This window comes from Bactrocera tryoni, chromosome 4 (genome assembly GCF_016617805.1).
Source record: "Bactrocera tryoni isolate S06 chromosome 4, CSIRO_BtryS06_freeze2, whole genome shotgun sequence".
NCBI classification, from domain to species: domain Eukaryota; kingdom Metazoa; phylum Arthropoda; class Insecta; order Diptera; family Tephritidae; genus Bactrocera; species Bactrocera tryoni.
In genome coordinates, this window is record NC_052502.1 from 50,766,237 (window position 1) to 50,786,251 (window position 20,015).

At 34.5% G+C, this 20,015-nt stretch overlaps 1 protein-coding gene and 1 long non-coding RNA gene across 5 annotated transcripts in view; one reads left to right on the forward strand and one right to left on the reverse strand.

Annotated features, from left to right (window-relative positions):
- LOC120773798 overlaps positions 1-20,015 on the forward strand; it is a 151,943-nt gene that overhangs the window by 35,470 nt on the left and 96,458 nt on the right. The gene's annotated exons all lie outside the window — the stretch shown is intronic.
- The window catches only part of LOC120773797 (zwei Ig domain protein zig-8), a 586,297-nt gene that overhangs the window by 10,710 nt on the left and 555,572 nt on the right, over positions 1-20,015 (reverse strand). For all 4 annotated transcript variants that reach the window (XM_040102902.1, XM_040102904.1, XM_040102901.1 and 1 more), the window contains exon 5: positions 4,108-4,235. In XM_040102902.1, the coding sequence (XP_039958836.1) occupies positions 4,108-4,235 (128 nt within the window). The remainder of the gene's footprint in view (positions 1-4,107; positions 4,236-20,015) is intronic.

Genomic DNA, 20,015 nt, shown 5'->3' on the forward strand with positions numbered 1-20,015 from the left:
GAAAACGTTCACTGAAACATTTCAAATGATGAAAAAAGTTTATGGTGATCAGTGCCTATGCCGTAGTAATGTGCATGAGTGGTTTAAGCGATTCCAAGAAGGTCATGAGGACCTCTGTGAAGATCAGAAGTCGGTCGTCTTCAGAAGTCAAAAATAAAGACAATGCTAATTTGTTTCTACGATTCCGAGGATATTGTACACCGAGAGTTCGTCCCACCTGGCCAAGCGATTAATGCTGTGTTTAACCTTGGTGTTATGAAGCGTCTTTTGTCACGCATTCATCGTGCTCGACCACAATACCGTGAGGCAGATAATGCGCCGTGTCACTTAAATAAAACGATTTCTACCAAGAAGTCAAGTGCCTAATTTTTAAGCTTTCAATGATAGTGATTATTTCATGATTTTTGTTTTTATTTCATGTATGTTAGTTTAAATAGTAATAATCTCACTTCGAGAATATAAAAGTTATTACGCTTTACGTTTTCATATTAAGTGGTTGAGTAAATAAAACCTTAATACGTTTTCTAGAGAATCTTACAAACTCTTTTGATAAATATTTGCAGAGTTTTTCAAATAGCTTAACAAAAATCACGGATGATGTTGTAACGAGATTTTTTCATTGACTTTGATTGAGATAAGTTCTTCTGGCTAAAGACTACGAACCGTAATTTTGGTGTCGTCGTTTCAGATAGTTTTTGATTTTTAATTGGAATCAAAAAAATATTTGATTATGTAGCAATCGGGTTATCCGTAAATGCTTTCAGCATTAGTCTGTCAAGCCTCTGATTTGTGATGATTTATGTACCATCTAATAAAATACCTTTGGTATTTTATTACAAACATTTATCCGTATTATGGCCTTCATGTCAATACTAGCATGACACTTGTTATAAACTTTGGGTGGCCTTCAGAGAATTTTGTTTTTTTCTGTTTTGGCTCAATTTTGAGCCGTTTGCTATATTGTTGGAAAATTTCGTCGTCGTGTTCATGAACCCACGTTTCGGTACCAGTAATGGTGCTTTTGATCAATGTCCTCAAATACTTCGTAAAGCAAACTTTTTGCTACCTTTACTCTACTTCAGTGTTACAACACATTCTAGAATTTTGGATTGCGTATAGTATTGACAGGCTTCATATCCAAAACATTAACCAAAATGCGTTCAGTGGATCCAAAAAAGTTTTTGAGATCCTTTTAAAATACTGTTTTAACATTTTAATAGTTATTGTCATTATTAGAAGTGGATAGGAGACTTGGTTAAGGAATGTTTTCGATGATCTCACAACCTTCACTGAATATCTTGTTCCACTCGAATACTTTTTCTCGTGGTAAATCAAACTACATAAAATAATTATGTGACATTTTAAACATATGGTAAACATCGCCCGTCGAATTTTTCGCATTGTAAACATATAGCTACGAAGAACAAATTAATTGAAATTTCTACTTCTTTTTTATTGGCGTAGACACCGCTTACGTGGTTATTGCCGATTTTAAAACAGCGCGTCAGTCGTTCTTCCTTTTCACTTTTTGTGAAAAGACACACTTTGTGTGTCCAGGTCCTTCTCCAACTGGTCTTTCCAACGGAGTGGAGGTCTTCCTTTTCCTCTGCTTCCCCCGGCTGAGTTGAATACTCTCAGAGCTGGAGGGGTTTCATGTCTCTTAATTCGCTGAACTATGTCAATGGCGTGGTATAACTTGTACAGCACATCGTTCCATCGGCTGCTGTACCAACTAAAAAAGGTTGAATGTGTTAGATGTGCAACTAAGTACTCGCTGTTTTTTTATGAAAATGCAACTTTATTGTAAGAAAATGGTTACGAATAAATTATTGAGAGTGTTAGTCATCGCTAGGCACAACTTTTTCCCATTTTTCTGGCAAAGTTCGAATATTATTACAGTAAAACTGATCATCTAATGGCTCTGATGCAATCCAAAAATTAATTCGATGTCGTCTTGTAAGTGAAACTGCTTCTGAGCTATTGCATTGAAAGATAATAATCGGACAGTGCAAAATGTGGAAATCAGCAAGATGGAACTCTCCATTTAGTGGTTTAAGTTAGGTTTTAACCGGTTTAGCAACGTGTGTCACATAAAGTACTTTTTCAAATGCCCGAGTTAACTTTATCATGTTTTGGATATATCAAAATCGATCACCACTAACTGCTGGAGCCATCTACTAACAAACAGCGGGAACTTTGTTGCTCTCTTAATAAATATTAGCAACAAAACGCGTGCAATTTTATATCAGAAGAATGTGTCCACAACAAATACATCAATATCCGCATACAGAGAGGTGAGGGACATCACATTTAGCAAATAAATTTTACTTAGTGTTTCGCTTGAGAGATTGGATATTCCCTTGTTTATTATAGTTGTTTTGAAAGTCGTTATGTCACTTTTTTCTTTTCCACATTACATAATGTTTATTTTATTTGATAGAGTGGTTTGAGTCTTTCCATTTCCATTAGCTTAAACATTTGAAAGATTTTTTTTTCCTTTCTGACATTTGCGTTTTGTTGGTTTTGTTTTACTTTTGGTTCCCTACGGTTCGTGCATAGTTGAGCGAGGCGCTTATGAAGCGTATAAAACTTAGCGCAACCCTCGTCAAAGCGTTTTCACATTTATTTGTCAAGTAAATGCTATATTTTATGACAGTTGGAAATCAAGCACTCGTATTTTGAGACCAGGCAGATAAATATATACAGATGTATATATAGATATATATGTGGATTAATAAGCATATATTTATATATATGTACATAGGCATATGTAGGTGAAGTTAGTTGACCTTTTATTCTGGGTATTATCCTTATTAGCATTTTTTTATACTCTCGCAACAATGTTGCTAAGGAGAGTATTATAGTTTTGTTCACATAACGGTTGTTTGTAAGTCCTAAAACTAAAAGAGTCAGATATAGGGTTATATATACCAAAGTGATCAGGGTGACGAGTAGAGTTGAAATCCGGATGTCTGTCTGTCCGTCGTCCGTCTGTCCGTCCGTCCGTGCAAGCTGTAACTTGAGTAAAATTGAGATATCATGATGAAACTTGGTACACGTATTCCTTGGCTCCATAAGAAGGTTAAGTTCGAAGATGGGCAAAATCGGCCCACTGCCACGCCCACAAAATGGCGAAAACCGAAAACCTATAAAGTGTCATAACTAAGCCATAAATAAAGATATCAAAGTGAAATTTGGCACAAAGGATCGCATTAGGGAGGGGCATATGTGGACGTAATTTTTTTGGAAAAGTGGGCATGGCCCCGCCCCCTACTAAGTTTTTTGTACATATCTCGGAAACTACTAAAGCTATGTCAACCAAACTCTACAGAGTCGTTTTCTTCAGGTATTTCCATATACAGTTCAAAAATGGAAGAAATCGGGTAATAACCACGCCCACCTCCCATACAAAGGTTATGTTGAAAATCACTTAAAGTGCGTTAACGGACTAACAAAAAACGTCAGAAACACTAAATTTTACGGAAGAAATTGCAGAAGGAAGCTGCACCCAGGCTTTTTAAAAATTGAAAATGGGCGTGGCCTCGCCCTCGCCCAAAACCATATCTCAGGAACTACTCTACCGATTTCAATGAAATCCGGTATGTAATATTTTCTTAACACTCTGATGACATGTACGAAATATGGGTGAAATCGGTTTACAACCACGCCTTCTTCCAATATAACGCTATTTTGAATTCCATCTGATTCCTTTTCTGTATAATACGAGTATATACATTAGGAACCAATGATGATAGCGGAATAAAACTTTACAAAAATACGGTATTTGAAAAATATGTAAATGACGTATAATGAAATCTCGATTATCACTTTATCATGCGAGAGTATAAAATGTTCGGTGACACCCGAACTTAGCCCTTCCTTACTTGTTTATAATGAACTCCTTTCTATATACCTTACGTACTTACATATGTATATACACATATACATATGTATTGTATTTTTTATAAGTCATAGTAGTTGTACATATGTACGTTCTCGTTTATGATTTAATTTTTTTCAGATTTTTATTGCTTTTAGTAAAAAATTGCTCTTGTCGACAAGTCCAAAACTTTTTGTGTGTTTGTTTTGCACGCTACTTCCACTTACCTCTCGATTATGTGACCAAATGACTGTGGGCGGCGGTTCTGGTGCAAATTTGACAATACAAGTCAAATTGATTGTTGAACCTTTGTTTATGTGCAACTCTGGTCCGCCAATTACTTCTGTTATGGGTTCTGTAAAAAATTCATAGAAAAATTTTATTAGTATATTAAAAAAAATCATTGGAGATCATATAGTAAGATTCACCAAAGCTATATGAACAAAGATAATTTGGATTTTGTCTTGTCTTAGCGGAGACTAGCACCAATAACTTAGGCGAAATGTTTAAAAAATAGCTAGTAAAATTACAAATTTTCCAATAAATTTCCCAAACTCTACAGAAATATCGAAAAAATTGCATTTATGTCGAAAATTATCTAATAATATATATGTAGGTATAAGTAACACAACCACTTGATATCCCCAAATCTAAAACATACACTATACACGCGCTTAATCTCTCATTTCATTGTCTCATAAACAAAAGTAAACACTATATTTCAAATTAGCAATCTAAGGATTAAGGATTTTTTTCTCATTTATTTACAAACACTTCTTCAACCGTGGCTTTGCATTTTCTTCAAGTTTATTGAGAGCTTAGCCCTCAGAGGTAAATATAATCAATTCCATAATATCTGACGCACACATACTGACCATATGGTAGCATATTTTCACAAGAAAGGAAAAGTGCACACTTACATGCGCAACTCGCACGCACGAAATTCATCCAGAAAATCCTTTTTTGTTTACCAATCTAAACGATTTCTTGTGTTCATCTGCGGCGGACTAGTGGACTTGCCGAAATTTTGCTTTCTCATTTCACCGATTTTTTTTTGCTCCATTTCGTATATTTTTCGCTACTCATGGAGCATGTATCTACTCCCACTTGGTATTTTTTACTTTCTTTTGGGTTATACGTTTTGGAAATCCACGCGCTGTCAGACGCAGCTATATTTTTAGTGGAAACCATTTTTGTGTTATTCTTTTGTGCAGCGCGCAACTCCCACTATCGCATGAGGTAGTGATCTCAGCGGAAATTATGACCTTTCGCTTTTAATTTGCTGCATTAATATGCGGTTCTCATATAAAATGTATTTGTATACATGCGCATATGAAACAAGCTTTTTAGCAAAGATTACGTTATGTTTGGGACGTTAACGTGGGCAGCGGTTGTGGCGGCGCTGCTGAGCATTGCAAATATGCTTTGGGAATTGAGAATAACATTTGTATTAACTGCTGTTATGGCTACCATATGTGATGCAGCAAGCCTTAACTGTAGAATATTATGTCTTAAGTTATGACTAGGCTGATTTTTTTCTTTTTATTTGGCCAAATGAAGTAGAAGAATAACTTAAGAAATCTCTTGGAAGTCTCACAAAAGGGTTAAATATTCGAAGAAATCCTTTACTTGTTTTTTCTTTTATTTTGTTCAGGTTTTGTTTTTTTTGGGGTTTTCTTTTCTTTGATGGTTGACGGTATTTTGTTACTCTCAGTAGGATTCATCAACCGGTGCGTATGAGTAATATTAATGTAGTTCAGTGGCAAATGTAACATACGGTAGAGTCCGCTTATGATAATCATAAGATAATAAATAAAGATGATTTTGCAATATATTCATGCAAAGTAATGCCATAAGCATTTTTTTGCCACCAAGTCGCCTTTTTACTTGCTTTGACTTGTTTGAGATAAAAGTGTTCGGACACACCTAGGCGTATGAGTGATGTTGAGTAAAACAGTAAAAATATGTTTGGAAGTAAGATGAACGTAATTAATTAATAGTTTTCGTTAGTGAATCATATATTTTAAAGGTTATTCCAGACCCTTATAATTTAAAAAAATTGTTTTTTTTGATTTTGATTTAAAATTCTTGACTAAGATTTATAAAATTTAAAAATTAGTAAAAAAATAATAAAGAATATCGATAAAATTTGCTAACGACCGAATTTGTACTTCCTCTAATTTTCACAAAAAGCCATTTCCAAAAAAAAATCCCCAACCCGCCGCATCACTTTAGCTATTATTTTCAACTAACTATTTGCCACACAAAAGCAGCACCTGCAAGTTCTTATTAATAAAGTTAATTTGGTTTAAAACCACTAAAATTAGTTTCTGCTCAAATTGCCTGTATGCTCGGTTGTGGCAGCAGCATATCTGAAATTATGTGTCAGAGCGGATTACTTGTTTATATATTATCAGTGTGTGTGCGCTTGGGGCAGCAGGTGCTATTAATAGCCAAACATTAATTTGACCTCGACTTGTTTTCGCTTGTATTTGGCTATCTTTGGCCGCTCTGTGCTGCAGCAGCCGCACAGAGTGTTTCATGTGGTCAGTTAGATGATTACGGTGAGGTTAGAATTCTGGGGCACCGTTGACAGCTTGACCTAATTAGGTAAATTTTTAATTATGAAAATTTATTGGTAGCGTTATAAGTAGACTGTATCACGTTATTTATGTTGACAGTGGGGATAAAAATATTTATTTTTTGTAAGCAGCTAAACGCTTATAATAAACTTTAAACTGGGTAATATATTGCATAAAATAAGTTTGCTTTAATGCATTAAGGTAAAAATATTTATTTACTCTTTCCTGAGTTTGGCAAAGACTAATTTATTGAAGGCAGAAAATTTAGGTGCATTCCAAATCTGTGCTTTTAGTGAGAAATTGTTATTCAAAGTAAAGTCAATGGCAGTTGTCCTCATATTAGATTAAAGACTCCCACAAAGTGGTCAATTATCCATCAAAAGATCTGGCTTTTGCAATAATAAGTTATATTTCGAAAAAAAATCCAGAAATTTAATTATAGCATTTACTGGTTGAGTACAACTCTCATAATTGGTGTTTGTATAAACACACTTGTTTATCATTTACGTTTAATATGCTATGACTATAGACGATTCGGAATGTAAAAACGTTTGAAATTTATATTCGGAACTATACTACATATATGAACATACATAAAATATGTAAGCACTTCTTTTATAACCAGAGAAATAAAAAAAAAAATATATATATACATATAATCTAAATCTTCTGTACTGAATGCTTGTCGTTCTCTATCATAAGTGTCATTCCTTCTGCATATATTTGTATAAGAGCTTAAATGAGCTACAAAATTTTTATGCATTTTAATGACGAAAGGCCAAAGTTTGACAAAACCTTCACGCACTCAGCGATATTTATGTGTATGGTTCTCTAAAGTCGTGGAAAAAATACATACATAGGGGTGTATTTTCTGCTGCATGCAAACGGAAGTGTAGAAGAAATTGTTTAGTATTACAGAAATCAAGTCTGCGAATTGTTGGATTGAACCTTTTTAAAAAAAAAAATAAATTTTAAATTTATAATTCAAGTTATAAATTGTTCCTGTTTTTTTTTTTAATTACATGACGTAATGTAAAATGTAATGCATTTTTCGAACCTAAATTTTATTGAAAACAAAAGATAACGTTAAATTTCTTAGCTTACTACTTCACGTACATACAACAGACAGACTGAGGGACACGTAACGCTAAACATTTATGCATATACTTTAAAGGCCTCTGATGTTTCTTTTTGGGTGCAACAAACATCGTGGGAAACTTAATACATCATTTCATAAAAAATTAAAGACTAAAATTATATTTATAAATATAAATGAGAAAAGAATGTTATTGAAAATACGTTTTTTTTTCAAAAAGATAACCATCTGCCTTAGAACACGGTGTGAAGCAACGCGAATTAATTTAAAACTCAAAAACGTCATTCTTTTGCTTCTTTTATTCTTGCAACATGTTGCTACAGAATATTATAATTTTGTTTACCTGACGCTTGTCGTATCACCAAAAACTAATCGAAATATATATAAACTTATATATTCTGAGATATGTGGCCACTTTCTATGATCATTACGGTATTAATTTAATTTTCGGCGCAGCGTTCCTAAAATACAATTCTTCCTAACATGAAATATACAATTGAAATTCAGTGAGGATCTTTTCTTGATAATAGTATCTATGAGTATCAAAAATTGGTTGATTCGGTTCAGTACTTCCCTGAGCCCCATATACTTAATGTAAAAATGTTCGAACTAGGCGACCTTATACCGCATATACTTGTATGTATATGCCAATATGTGAGTAATCGCCATGAAAGTGAGTGTTTTGCAAATAACAGTGTATCTATGTGCCAAAAATGGATAAATTTTAATTAAAAATCGAAAATTTGACCTAGACCAAAGATTTTCGAACATCTGGCTGACTCTGCTTCATATGATTGGTGATTTTATTAGAAGTACTTTATGAAACTCAGGGAACTGTTAGTATGTGCTATTGACCAAAATAGAGTCGATACTACCCCAACTGTCATACGCTACGTAAAATGATTTTCGTTTTTCTGAGAAACAGTTTGGCAAATACATATATCGGTCCGTGTATGACATATAGTACAAGTATATAATATATGTACAATATATATAAAATTGTTTCGATTCCGATCCTCTGGTTGACGTTTCACACCTTCAGGTATTTTCCTGGCTTTGATACGTGCAAGTTGCAAGAATATAAAATTTTAGGTTGCGCCCGAACATAGCCTTCCTTACTTGTAAGTTATATACTTGGGTTTGAAGTTGTTTCATACCGGATTGAGGCAAGGATTACGATTTAATTTTTAATATTTTATCGAATTTTTTAGAATCAAACTTTTTGCAAGTATCTTTTTGAAATTAGGAATTTGAAAAATGGTTTCATTACGATTTTCGGGATTTCAAAATAAAAAAATGTTTAATTTAAGTGATATATCAATCATTTTTTTATGAATTTTTTGCTATTCTGCTAATAATTCTTAAGGGTATCATGACATAAGAGAAGAACATCTTTGATAAGAAATATTTATGCAATTTTTATAATGAAAAGTTTAAGCCATCATAGTAAGGTCGTTATCATTTACGCCGCTGGCTATTTATCACAAACGCTTTCAAAAATTATTTCAGTTAAATGATTTTGACCTTCACATATAAGAAAGATATTAAGAAACCTGTGCTGAATTTTTTTTGATAACTTACTCACCTACACTTTCTATAAAAATGAAGTCAATTCCTGGTACCTAATAATCAGTAAAGTAGGTGGCAAGCGCACCTTTATCATTGTTTGTTTTTCTGTAATATTATCTCAACAATTTTCTTGCCGAATGACTGCTATTGCGAGATTCTTTATTTATTTTTCTTTAAATAGTGGGTACCTTCATGTTAAGGATAGGAAAAGCTTCCACCTATCGCTAGTTTCACTGCGTGTATTTGTGTGTGCTCCCACCCACAAATCAAACAATAAATTTCAATAAAAGGCTAATAAAATATATCAAATATCTATATCTACTATTGAGCACGAAAACGCGAAACGCGAAACATATGCAAAGTAAAGCAAAAGTAATACAATATTTCCAATGTGATTGGGTTTGCACTAGGTAAGGTATGAAAATAATGAATATTTTTTTTTTGTCACTAATTTTATACTCAGTTAGAAGTTGTTGCTTTTCAGTATATTTTTAGTTTGATTTATAATGTGGTTGAATAAATATGCCAATAGTGATGATATGATTTCTAATTGTCGCGCTTATATTACGTTAGCTTTTATGAAAATAATTTTATGGAGTGGACTTCTACTTTTGAATGTCTATGTAGATTGACCGAATGATGAGAAATTCTTTTTGTTCATTTTGAATTTCATTTATTGTTCGAACAGCGTTTCTTATTTCGGCTTTTGTCACAAAAGCATATGCTCAGTTGAAAATTATTTATTTTATTGTCTTATTATTTTTTTTAATATTTTTTTATTATTTCCTTATAAATTTTATATCACCTTTCATAGAAAAATGACTGATTTATAAACATATCAGCTCATAAAAATGGTCATTGTATGGAGTTAAAAAAACACAAATTCCGTTTACGAAGATAAAATGTAAACCCTATTTGGCTACTAAACAAGAACAATAACAACTGTAAAGACATACAAATTCCTACTTCCCAAGAGTTCAGTGGGTTTTCATCAATATCAATGGTGCGCATACAAAAGCAAGCAAACCGAGGCGCAAACATTGACCTTTGTGAACAGTGGCTTAAGCGAGGAAGCCATAAAATTTTATAGCCATTCAGTGCTTGTGCCGCAACACTTCAGCGTCGAGGTTTTGTGAACTGCAATTTACAGAATTTTTCAATTTTATTACTATCGAAGAAAAATCGCTCCCCCACATGCACTTACACACACACACATGCTAACAGGGCCGATTGTGTTCCCATAAAAATATGCAAAAATGGGCCTCTTTTGTTTGCACAATTTGTATTTAATGTACTTTCATTTATATGTATGTGCCGGCACAGCTGTTGTCAGCCCACAAACACGCTCATTGATGCAACAATAGCCACATTAAGTAATGTACAATAAAAAGAGAGCGAAAAAATCAACCTCAACTCTTTTGTGTGACGCGCGACTCCTTTCTTCACGAGTTTCCTTCGCAACACTTTTGTTGATTTTATTACAGTTTTCATCGAGCTGTTGCTGTTGTTGCTTTATTGTGTGCTATTGTTATAGCCACCACTGTCGCGTGCCTTTGCCCTGCTTTGTTTGCTATTGAACCCTTTAAGTGTGCGATTATGAAAAGCAACGCTTATCCTCTCCCAATCTCTCACTTTATTTATTTGTTTACTTTATTTAATTTTTTTTGCCTTTTTCTTGCTGGTTGTTTGCTTTACATTATTTTATTTGTTGCGCGTGGCTTATACTGGGAAAATGCGTCGTTGGGGGTTTGCATTATTGGCAGTTACGACATACACATTGCGTATATTTATTTATTTTCTTTTATTTTATCGTTTTTGTTGGCCCCTAGCTTTGAAGAAAATGGGATTTCCTTAATTGAATCGCTAGTGAAGGTTTCTTCAATTGTGAAATGATTGTTGAATGCTTTAGTTATGGCCATTAGCGTTTTTTACTACATGCAATAAATATCTATCTTTCTTTATAAACAGTTTAGTGAGTAAAACTATTAATAAATAAATATATATATATATATTTTCCCGTAGTTCCTAGGTGGAACATAGGGCCTGATTAATAAATAAGTATCATTTAAACCCGAAGTCGATCGAAAACATGTCAGGGGTAATGTATTGCTAGTTGAAGCCACCTTGCTGGTGTAAGAATCTCTGCCTACAATTTGAAAATTGTTGACTACGGTTAGTTGCCGGTATTATTTCTTGGCGGAAACCAAAGGTTCCTGGGTAAAGTATTATTAAATTATAAGCTTCTTTATGGCCGGGCAAATTCACTGCCATTCAGCAGGTTAGAGGATCGTTCTCTCTACAATTTCAGTATGCTCTGTGCATCAGTCACTAGATCACCTCTGAGGGCTCTTTTGAAATATTCTTTTAGTCGACGCAACTTTTTCTTAGAATTTTCGAGCATTAATCCTGTCGGCCAGCTTGTCAAGCTCTTCATACAATCGCATTTCGGCCTCTCACTTTTTTACTGCAAATACATCTTGCTTCCCTCTGCAACTCTCGGTTTCCATCCCACAGTTCTCCTTTTCCAAAACTAATGGTTTGGTTGGCCGTCCGACAGTTTCCTTATACCGAGTTACTGATGTAAGCTTTCAGAGAGCAGAAGTGCAAGTTGGGTATAAAATCGCTCTGCTGTCTCTTGTGATTGCAGCATCTATCCTCTGAGGCTGTTTTGTGCTTTTAAAAACGGTATTTATTTACGTGGCGCGTTCCAAACTCAACGTAGACCCCTGAGGAGGAATGTTTCGCTTTCGCTCGCCTTTAAATGGATGTTTTTTTGCCTACCTAGAGGATACTTGGTCTAAGGCCACGAGCTGCTGGACCCATACCTTGAGGAATCGTTTCTGGCCACTCCTAAGTAATTGGCGCTGAGAGAACTTACCTCATATGCGTGAACTCCATCCTCCATTTACTTGGAAATATTTGTGAAAGGAGCATACTTAAGATTTTGTAGATACAAGGTTTGACAAGACTCTATAAAGTCTGGTAGAAAAAAATCCATTATTCCTACACTAAACTGAATCCTTTAATTAGTATAGTTGATGCAATTTAAATAAAAAATATAATCCTTTGTTTGATAACTTGTTTAATTTTTAAGGTAATTTGTTTCTATTGGCAAAAAGCGATGATTGTCTTTGTCAAAACCATACAGTAGATCCATTAAAACATTCTTTGGGTTTCTGGCGAGTCACTATCAGTGTGTGCCATCTGGCGTTGTCCTGATGAAACAAAATCACTCCTCTATTGGATAAAACAGGGCACTTCCGAGCGATTGCTTCACTTAGACGGCCCAATTTTTGTTAGTATGACCTCGGATTAAAAGTACGCAGTAGGGTCGTAGCTCATTCTAGCTAATTCCTTGCCAATCCTGCCAAACTTATAGCATTACCTTCCTGACAGTGAACGCTGACTCCACGCTATTGCAAAACCGTCCTTGGAAAAATAACGGATTTTGTTTCTTTTGTATTAGAGCTTCCACTGCGTGGATGTTGTCGAGAACATTGCATTGATTATAGTGATCTTTCAACTTTTCGATGCTGATTTCGTAATTAGTTCTTCTTTTCATTGTAAGAATTCTTCCCGATGATAATTCTTTGGAGATCTGGTAACAGGAGGAAGTGAGGTCAATTTCCAAGAAGACGATGATCACTGGTTTGTTATGTGGTGCATTGCTTTAATGAAACTATATTCTTTTTCAGCTTGGCCGTTTTACGAAATTTATATAAAAGGTGCAATTATTAGTTGCTCGCTTTCTAATACAGCCTATCAAATTAACCTCTGCTGCTGCCCAACACTGTTCAGAAACTTCAAGTTATTGCTGCGAGCTCATTCCAGAGCCGCTTTGTATATAGCTCTCATTTACCAAATATTTTCATTTTATAGCCACCCAAAAACCTGCTAGGACCATGCGTTATACTATAGTCGATTATATCTCAAAGGTCAGGAATGTGTATCCATGTCAGTTCATGAGAAAATATGCAACCTTCAATCGATATATCGAAAATATTCCATTTGATGCAAGTGGTACGAGATGTTCCTTTATCAACATACCACCTATATTTGAATACTCATTCTTTTAATCTCCAAAAGTTTTAAACTTTTTTGCTTTGTCTTTATATGGTTGTCGTAATACGGTAATTATTCGCAGAACTAGTGTATTAAATATTCATACCTTTATAAAATAGCTGTTAAAACATATAATTCAATGTGCCTTGTGTTTCTAATTTCGTTTGCCTATTAATCCTTGAGACTATTTCCACACCATATAAAATGTTCTGCATCAATTTCAATTAACAGAAAATACAATAATGCGAAAATAGTATGCTACACCACGAACTCTCATATAGGTTTATATTACGTTTCACATGACTAAACTTTATTTCATGCCACAACGGTAATTTATCATCCAGAACATAAGAGCATATAAAAATAGTAATGTTAAAAAATGAATGGCTGCCTGCAGCCCATGTTAAAAATCTACAAAAACGGGGCAAAAGGACAACACTTTGAGTTTGAGTTGCTCACAACTGACAACCCGAAAAATTCAACAATTTCCGCTACAACTCGGTTGACTGATTGTCAATTAGATGAATGAGATAACACGCGTATCAAAAGGATAGTCAACGTTCCATCCCGCTCGCACGCTAAGCAATTTATTTAAATGCAATATTGAAACGACAATTCCAGCAACACTGACAAATGTCACAAATAAACTAGCAAAGCTCTTCTGCCAAACAAACATGCAAGTGTTTTTTTATATGAAATGCTATGAGCGACTAAAATATCCTGTGCAAATATAAACGCTCCACACACACACACACAGACACAGTCATGCAATAAATAAGAAAGTAAATAAATGAAGGTTGGCCATGAGTGTCATGAATAATATGTGCGACGCAGCAATTCGAAAATGGAAAAAGGAAGCAAAGCGAAAACAAATTCACTGACATTACGACACTTTAACTGATTGACACTCTAATAGACAGTTTGCTGATATTAGCGCTAGCAGGCAAATAGACATACATGCATACACATCTAAATGATCGTTCATTGTGTGGGTTTAAATCATAGCTCATGAGCGAAACCACAACGAGCTTATTGTTTTTCTTTTTGTTTAGAAGTAAACTTCGATATGAGGAATATTGAGTATAATATTTATTTATTTTAATATGAAAAGTGGAACGGATCTATATTCAATAATAGATACGCATTAATTTTTTGCTTAACGGTTTTTATTGATCAGCAAATGTTAGGTATGTGTAGCTATTAGCAAAATAGAAAAAAACGTATGCAGATTCAGCTGCTATTTGTTAAGCAAATAAGGAGGGTTGTATACTAAAATGAATGGTATTTCAATGGCTCGGTATAAGAATTCTGTAGATTACGAAGAAAAAATTGTTAACAATTTTAAGAACTGAGGATTAATTATATCACAGAGATATATACAAAAGCAGCGATCGATCGAGCTTTCCAAGTTAGAATTTCGTCAACCATAAATTTCAGTGAAAAACAGACTGATGCGAAAATTTGCGAAAACACACATAAATTGGACGACTACAAAATGACAAACTTTACTTTTTTCCGACGAATCCAAGTGCAATATGAAATGCACCGGCGGGTTGAAGCTGGTACGCAGTCTGAACAGACAACACTTCAATCCGCGTTCTATAACAGGCACGGTGAAACGCGGTGGAGGCAATGTACTAGTGTGGGGTTGTTTTTCAGTTCATGGAGTGAGATCAGTTATGATATCAATGGTGTAATGAAGAGATTCATGTATAAAAATATTCTCCACATGCTGAAAGAAAAATGTTTTGAAACTAAATGTATTAGCACGCCAGCGAATAGAAACACTTTGCTATTTGCATAAAAAGTAGTTTGTTCATAACAGGATTGAGGTTGAAGGTATTTTATGTTTATTCAAACACCGACAAAGTAGATTCTGTGCTTTAGTTTTGTCGCATACTATATGGAGTTAGTATGTGGGTGTTTGGGTAATTCGTTCGGCTATTACATATTTTTGACATTTAACTATGATATTACCAATATTATATGTTCGGTTAAATTTTTTAAGATACCTTATATATTGGTCTATATATACAGTATAAAGCTAACTGGATATTTTTCATATTTTTTATTAGGTTTGTGACTGATATGTGTAGTATTGAAACTTGATCTTAGCTATTTTGCCATTAACGTTTATTATTAACAAAAACATATGTTCTCTGTGTTTAATTACTACTACCAATCAATATGAAGTAAATTAAGTCAGCCGCATGTTCGAAAATTTTTATATTAGTTATACAGAGGCCATGTCAAGTTTTCACCTGTTTTTATGTAGTCAGATGGAATTTAAAATTGTTCGATGGTAAGTATGGCCAACTTCCCCCATTTTCACACTATAATATAAGAATATCAAAAGAATGTTATGTACCGAATTTGATTAACATAAGTCCGGCAAGTCCGGAGATGTGTGAATTCACATAAAGGTGGCGGTGCCCATCGTCCAGTTTTGAACGCGGCTGCTATAGAGGCGTCTTCTGCAATCCTGGATTTAAAATTTAATGTCTCTAATTTATTTTATCGCACCTTTATATGGGGAGTGGGTGGGGTTATCATCCAATTTCACCTATTTTAACATTGTCGTAAATTTGGGTAATATAGTTTTATTGGGTTGGAAGGTAAATACAGTAAACTTATTAAGGGCGTGGCCCTGCCCACTTTTTTTAAATTTTCAAACCACAAATTCCCTTTCTTAATGTAATTCGATGTGCCAAATTTGAGTTTTGTTTTCTATTAACGGCATTTTGTGGGAGTGAAAGTGGTCAGTTGACGTCCATCTACGAACTCGCCTTTACTATTTTACGAGAAACAGGTGCAACAAGTTTCGACAAAATATATTTATTTGTACTCAAGTTACAGCTTGCACAAACGGATGATTTTAACTCGACTGTTAATCTCACTCATTTAGTTTTCAAATCCTCAATGTATATTAATGTATGTATTGTATTTACAATGTATGCATATATGTATATTCACATAGTTTAAGTCGAACCAAATTCACTCCACTCTTTCTGGTACAACTCAATTTCAGTGCTGGCAAAATATGTGTCGTTTGTTAACGAGTTTCTGTGCCTTGGTAAAATTTTCCTTTCGGTTCAAATGACTTTTTTCCACCGATTTGATTTTTCTATCTTAGATCTTAATGCCATTACTATTCTACAAATCAACTGGCTTGTCTTCAGCCTACCGATGTGGTACTCTTACTGGCTAGTTAATTTCAGCAACTGGAAATGACATTCGTCTTGTTGGCATATGTAGCAAATTTAAATTTCTTAAAGATAAACTTTTCATACACAAAACAAAATTAGTATGGAGTTAATAGGCAAACTTTATCTGATAATTATAGAAACTCAGCAAGCAATAGATTAGCTTTTTTGAAATATTTCATGACACATAATTTCAAATGAAGGCAAATTTGTTAGACTTCCCTTAAATATTTTTGTTATAAAATAATAATATGTTGTTTGTTTCATTCGGATACACAAAGTTTTTATAAATTTTAAAAATTTCATAGCAAAATATAGAAATACTAAAGACTTCCTACAACGAAGATTTTCACTGTAATACGTTTCCTTATATTTGAAACTTTGACTATGTAAATATTAGCGAGAAATAATAAAATAGAAACAAGTCTAATATATTACTCATACATGGCGTATGAGTAATATTCTTCTATAATATTGTAGTAAAAATATATTTCGTACGCCTCTGCTCATAAAAATAATAAATTTGCTACAACTTTAATAGTATGACCAGACACAATAATATTGCCACACATATACGCACATAAAGTAAGATACACATAACTGTGGTGGAAATAGAAATGGAATGTAAACATTATACATATGTATGCATTTTTATACATGACACTCATTTGTTGCACAATATTATTATTTTGCCAAATAGGTATTTTGATAGCATCTGCTCTTCAGTCTGCATACTTGGGCGGTCATATCTCGTGATTCATCCGGCATGCTTGTGCAGACAAATACAAACGACTACCAATAAATCGTCACTGAAACCGAATGACGTTCGAATGTGGACTAAGGACAACAGTCTGACCCATATACTCTCATATACAGCTATTCTGTTTGCCCACGCTATAAATATATGTTTATTAGTCTATTTGAATATGTGTTTATTTATCTGTCGATGGACATCATTTGGGACTATAAACGGAATTGACTTGTGGGCGGCTGCATCTGGCACACACACACACATCCTCCACCAGTGATATCAGTTTTGCTTACCACACACAAGAGTTATCTAAATAAAATTGTGGGTAAACTTATATAAGCAAAGTATACTTGTGAATGCAATTTTTCAAATCTTTGGAATGTTTTTATAAAGTAGCATTGCGAAAAAAATATTTATTTTATTTTCTTTTTAACTCCTTTCTTTTAATTAATATGAGTATTTAAAAAAATTGGAATCATTTCGCTGCAGCCACAAACGCTGCTGAATTGTGGCATCAATTCACGGATCAAAATATATTTATGCTTCTATGTTTTCTGCTCAATACAAAAAAATTTTAAATGTCATCTTCAATCAAACTCCGATTTCCCTACTTGAATAATGAACCGAAAATTATTGAAAACGTTTTTTGTTAAATTTAGTAATGTCCCTTATGTATATTAGGGTGGCCTGATGCTTACCGTGAAAGGGAAAAACGAAAATATAGTAACTGGTGAATTAGCTTTGCTCCTCTTTTCTTTATATTTCGATACAGTTGACCTAACGTAGGTCTAACCAATCCGTCTGTAAAATACCTTTTTTGGCATAGTACATTTCTGGATGGTTTTTTTTAAGTTTGCAAACAAAGATAATAAATCGGGTAGCAGTTCGCAGTCTCTCAGGCATCGCGTTTTCAAGGTAGAAGAGAACTTTTTATTGGTTTTTCAAAAAATTTGTATTCGAGAAACCTGGGCTCATTATCGTTCCGGTAGATAAAAAACATATTTATTCTTCGGACCGGAACCCTCACGCCTTTTATCATTTACAATATTTCATGCTAGATACGTATGACGCATGCAGTTTTTTGAAAAGTCTACACTCTCAGCTATCAAGAGCACTATTGACCACTACATCACTATTACACAATGTTATGGGCTCTTCTCACGTTGTCTTTCATGATATCCGTTTTCAGGGCACCTGTATGTGGCTCATACAAAAACCAACTTGTTACTAACTTAAGACTTCTTAAAAAAGTTTTTGGCAGCTTCCAAAGTCACCAAGGTCCAAGCGTTCTTTGATTTCTGACTAAACATAATTCCTAATGCGGTAGGCAACGGAGGAAAGGACTCGCTGGAAGAGACTGAATGATTTTACGAATGGATCGAAAATTGCGACGAGGTTTAGTGAAGGAGTACACTATTTAGAGCTTTCCATCAGTACCAGCTATAGACTTCCTGAACACTGAACTTCTTCCAAGCAGAAGTAGCAGTAGATCCACCGCTCCGGAGCGTAACCTCTTTTAAAGTTGGGAGTATCCACTCCGATATTAGGGCAGCGATATTAGCCACGAGCTCACTCTGACTGTGGCCGCTCCAACTGTGGCCTAAAGTCTAGACTCTTTATATTTAGCATCAAAATATTTTATGATCAAACTGATTTGGGTACCTGACCACAACGATATTGTAAAAAACTCCAAGGCTGATGAACTTGATAGAACAGGTACTTTAGTATCAATAACTTCGGAATGGATTCGCGTAGAAACGTTGGCTTCGTGTGGGTCTCAGCAAGCGTTGGTCAACTGCCAGTAGCTGTGCAATTGGAAGATTCTTCTGGCCTAGGGCAACGAGAATTCTCTGCTTTCAGTACGATCTATCTTTCAACAGTTGTAGAAGTTCTAACTGGACTCTGTCCGATCGGAGTGATACCTTATACGATACCAACTACAAAGCTGTTTGGAAGAAGACGAGCGAGAAATATCTCAACGCTTCCTTCTTGAATGTTCCCCTTTTGCCAGATCAAAGCGAAGCAACTTGGATATCATACTTCTATACATCCAGGGGGAAATATAAATAAAACTCCAAGGCAGCTTTGTGATAGATTTAGGGCGTTTTTGCCGACAAATGGCCGATATGTAACTTAACTTAATCCAGGAAAATAGGTGTAAGAGAAGTTTACAAAAAAAGGAGCATTATTGTGGAAGAAAACTGCTTTCCGGATCACTTTGAGTTGTATTTAAAAATTATCCATATTCTTTAATAGCAATATTTAAATTTCAACAACAAATAAAAAGACTTGTTTAAGAGTCTTAAAAAGTATTTTCTTACATCTCAACCGCACAGCAGAGAACCGGAGCATATACATATCTAAGATTTTATGATCCCATGCGCATGTAAAGTACACTCGAATTGTCAATTCACGCTGTCATTTACAAGTTGACACAGACGCGTCAAACTTCATGACCTTGCCACGTTGCGCACATAAAGAAATTAAATGTCTAGCAGAAGCAGGCAGGGCCGCAGAGCAACAGAACAGGTGTCAATGTGTTCTGAAGCGCGTTTGGTGGAAAAATTTGAAAACGTCAAAAAAATATGGCCGAACACACGCACACACTCGTACGAAATCTATGTAAAATGTGCCGAAATCTAAAATTATGCGAATATTGCTTGCCACGGCTTAATAAGGAGCAAGGTGCGCAGATAATTGCGTCACGGCACAGCGTGCGCAGCGGTGGAAATCAAAAGTGGAATGGAGATGGAAAGTGCGAAATAGCATAATTTTATGAGCCAAGCAAACCACTTATGTTTGTATGTGTATATGTGTGTGTAGGTCCATGGCAGTAAGGCACTACAAGCAAGTCGTTCATGACGGCAGTGTG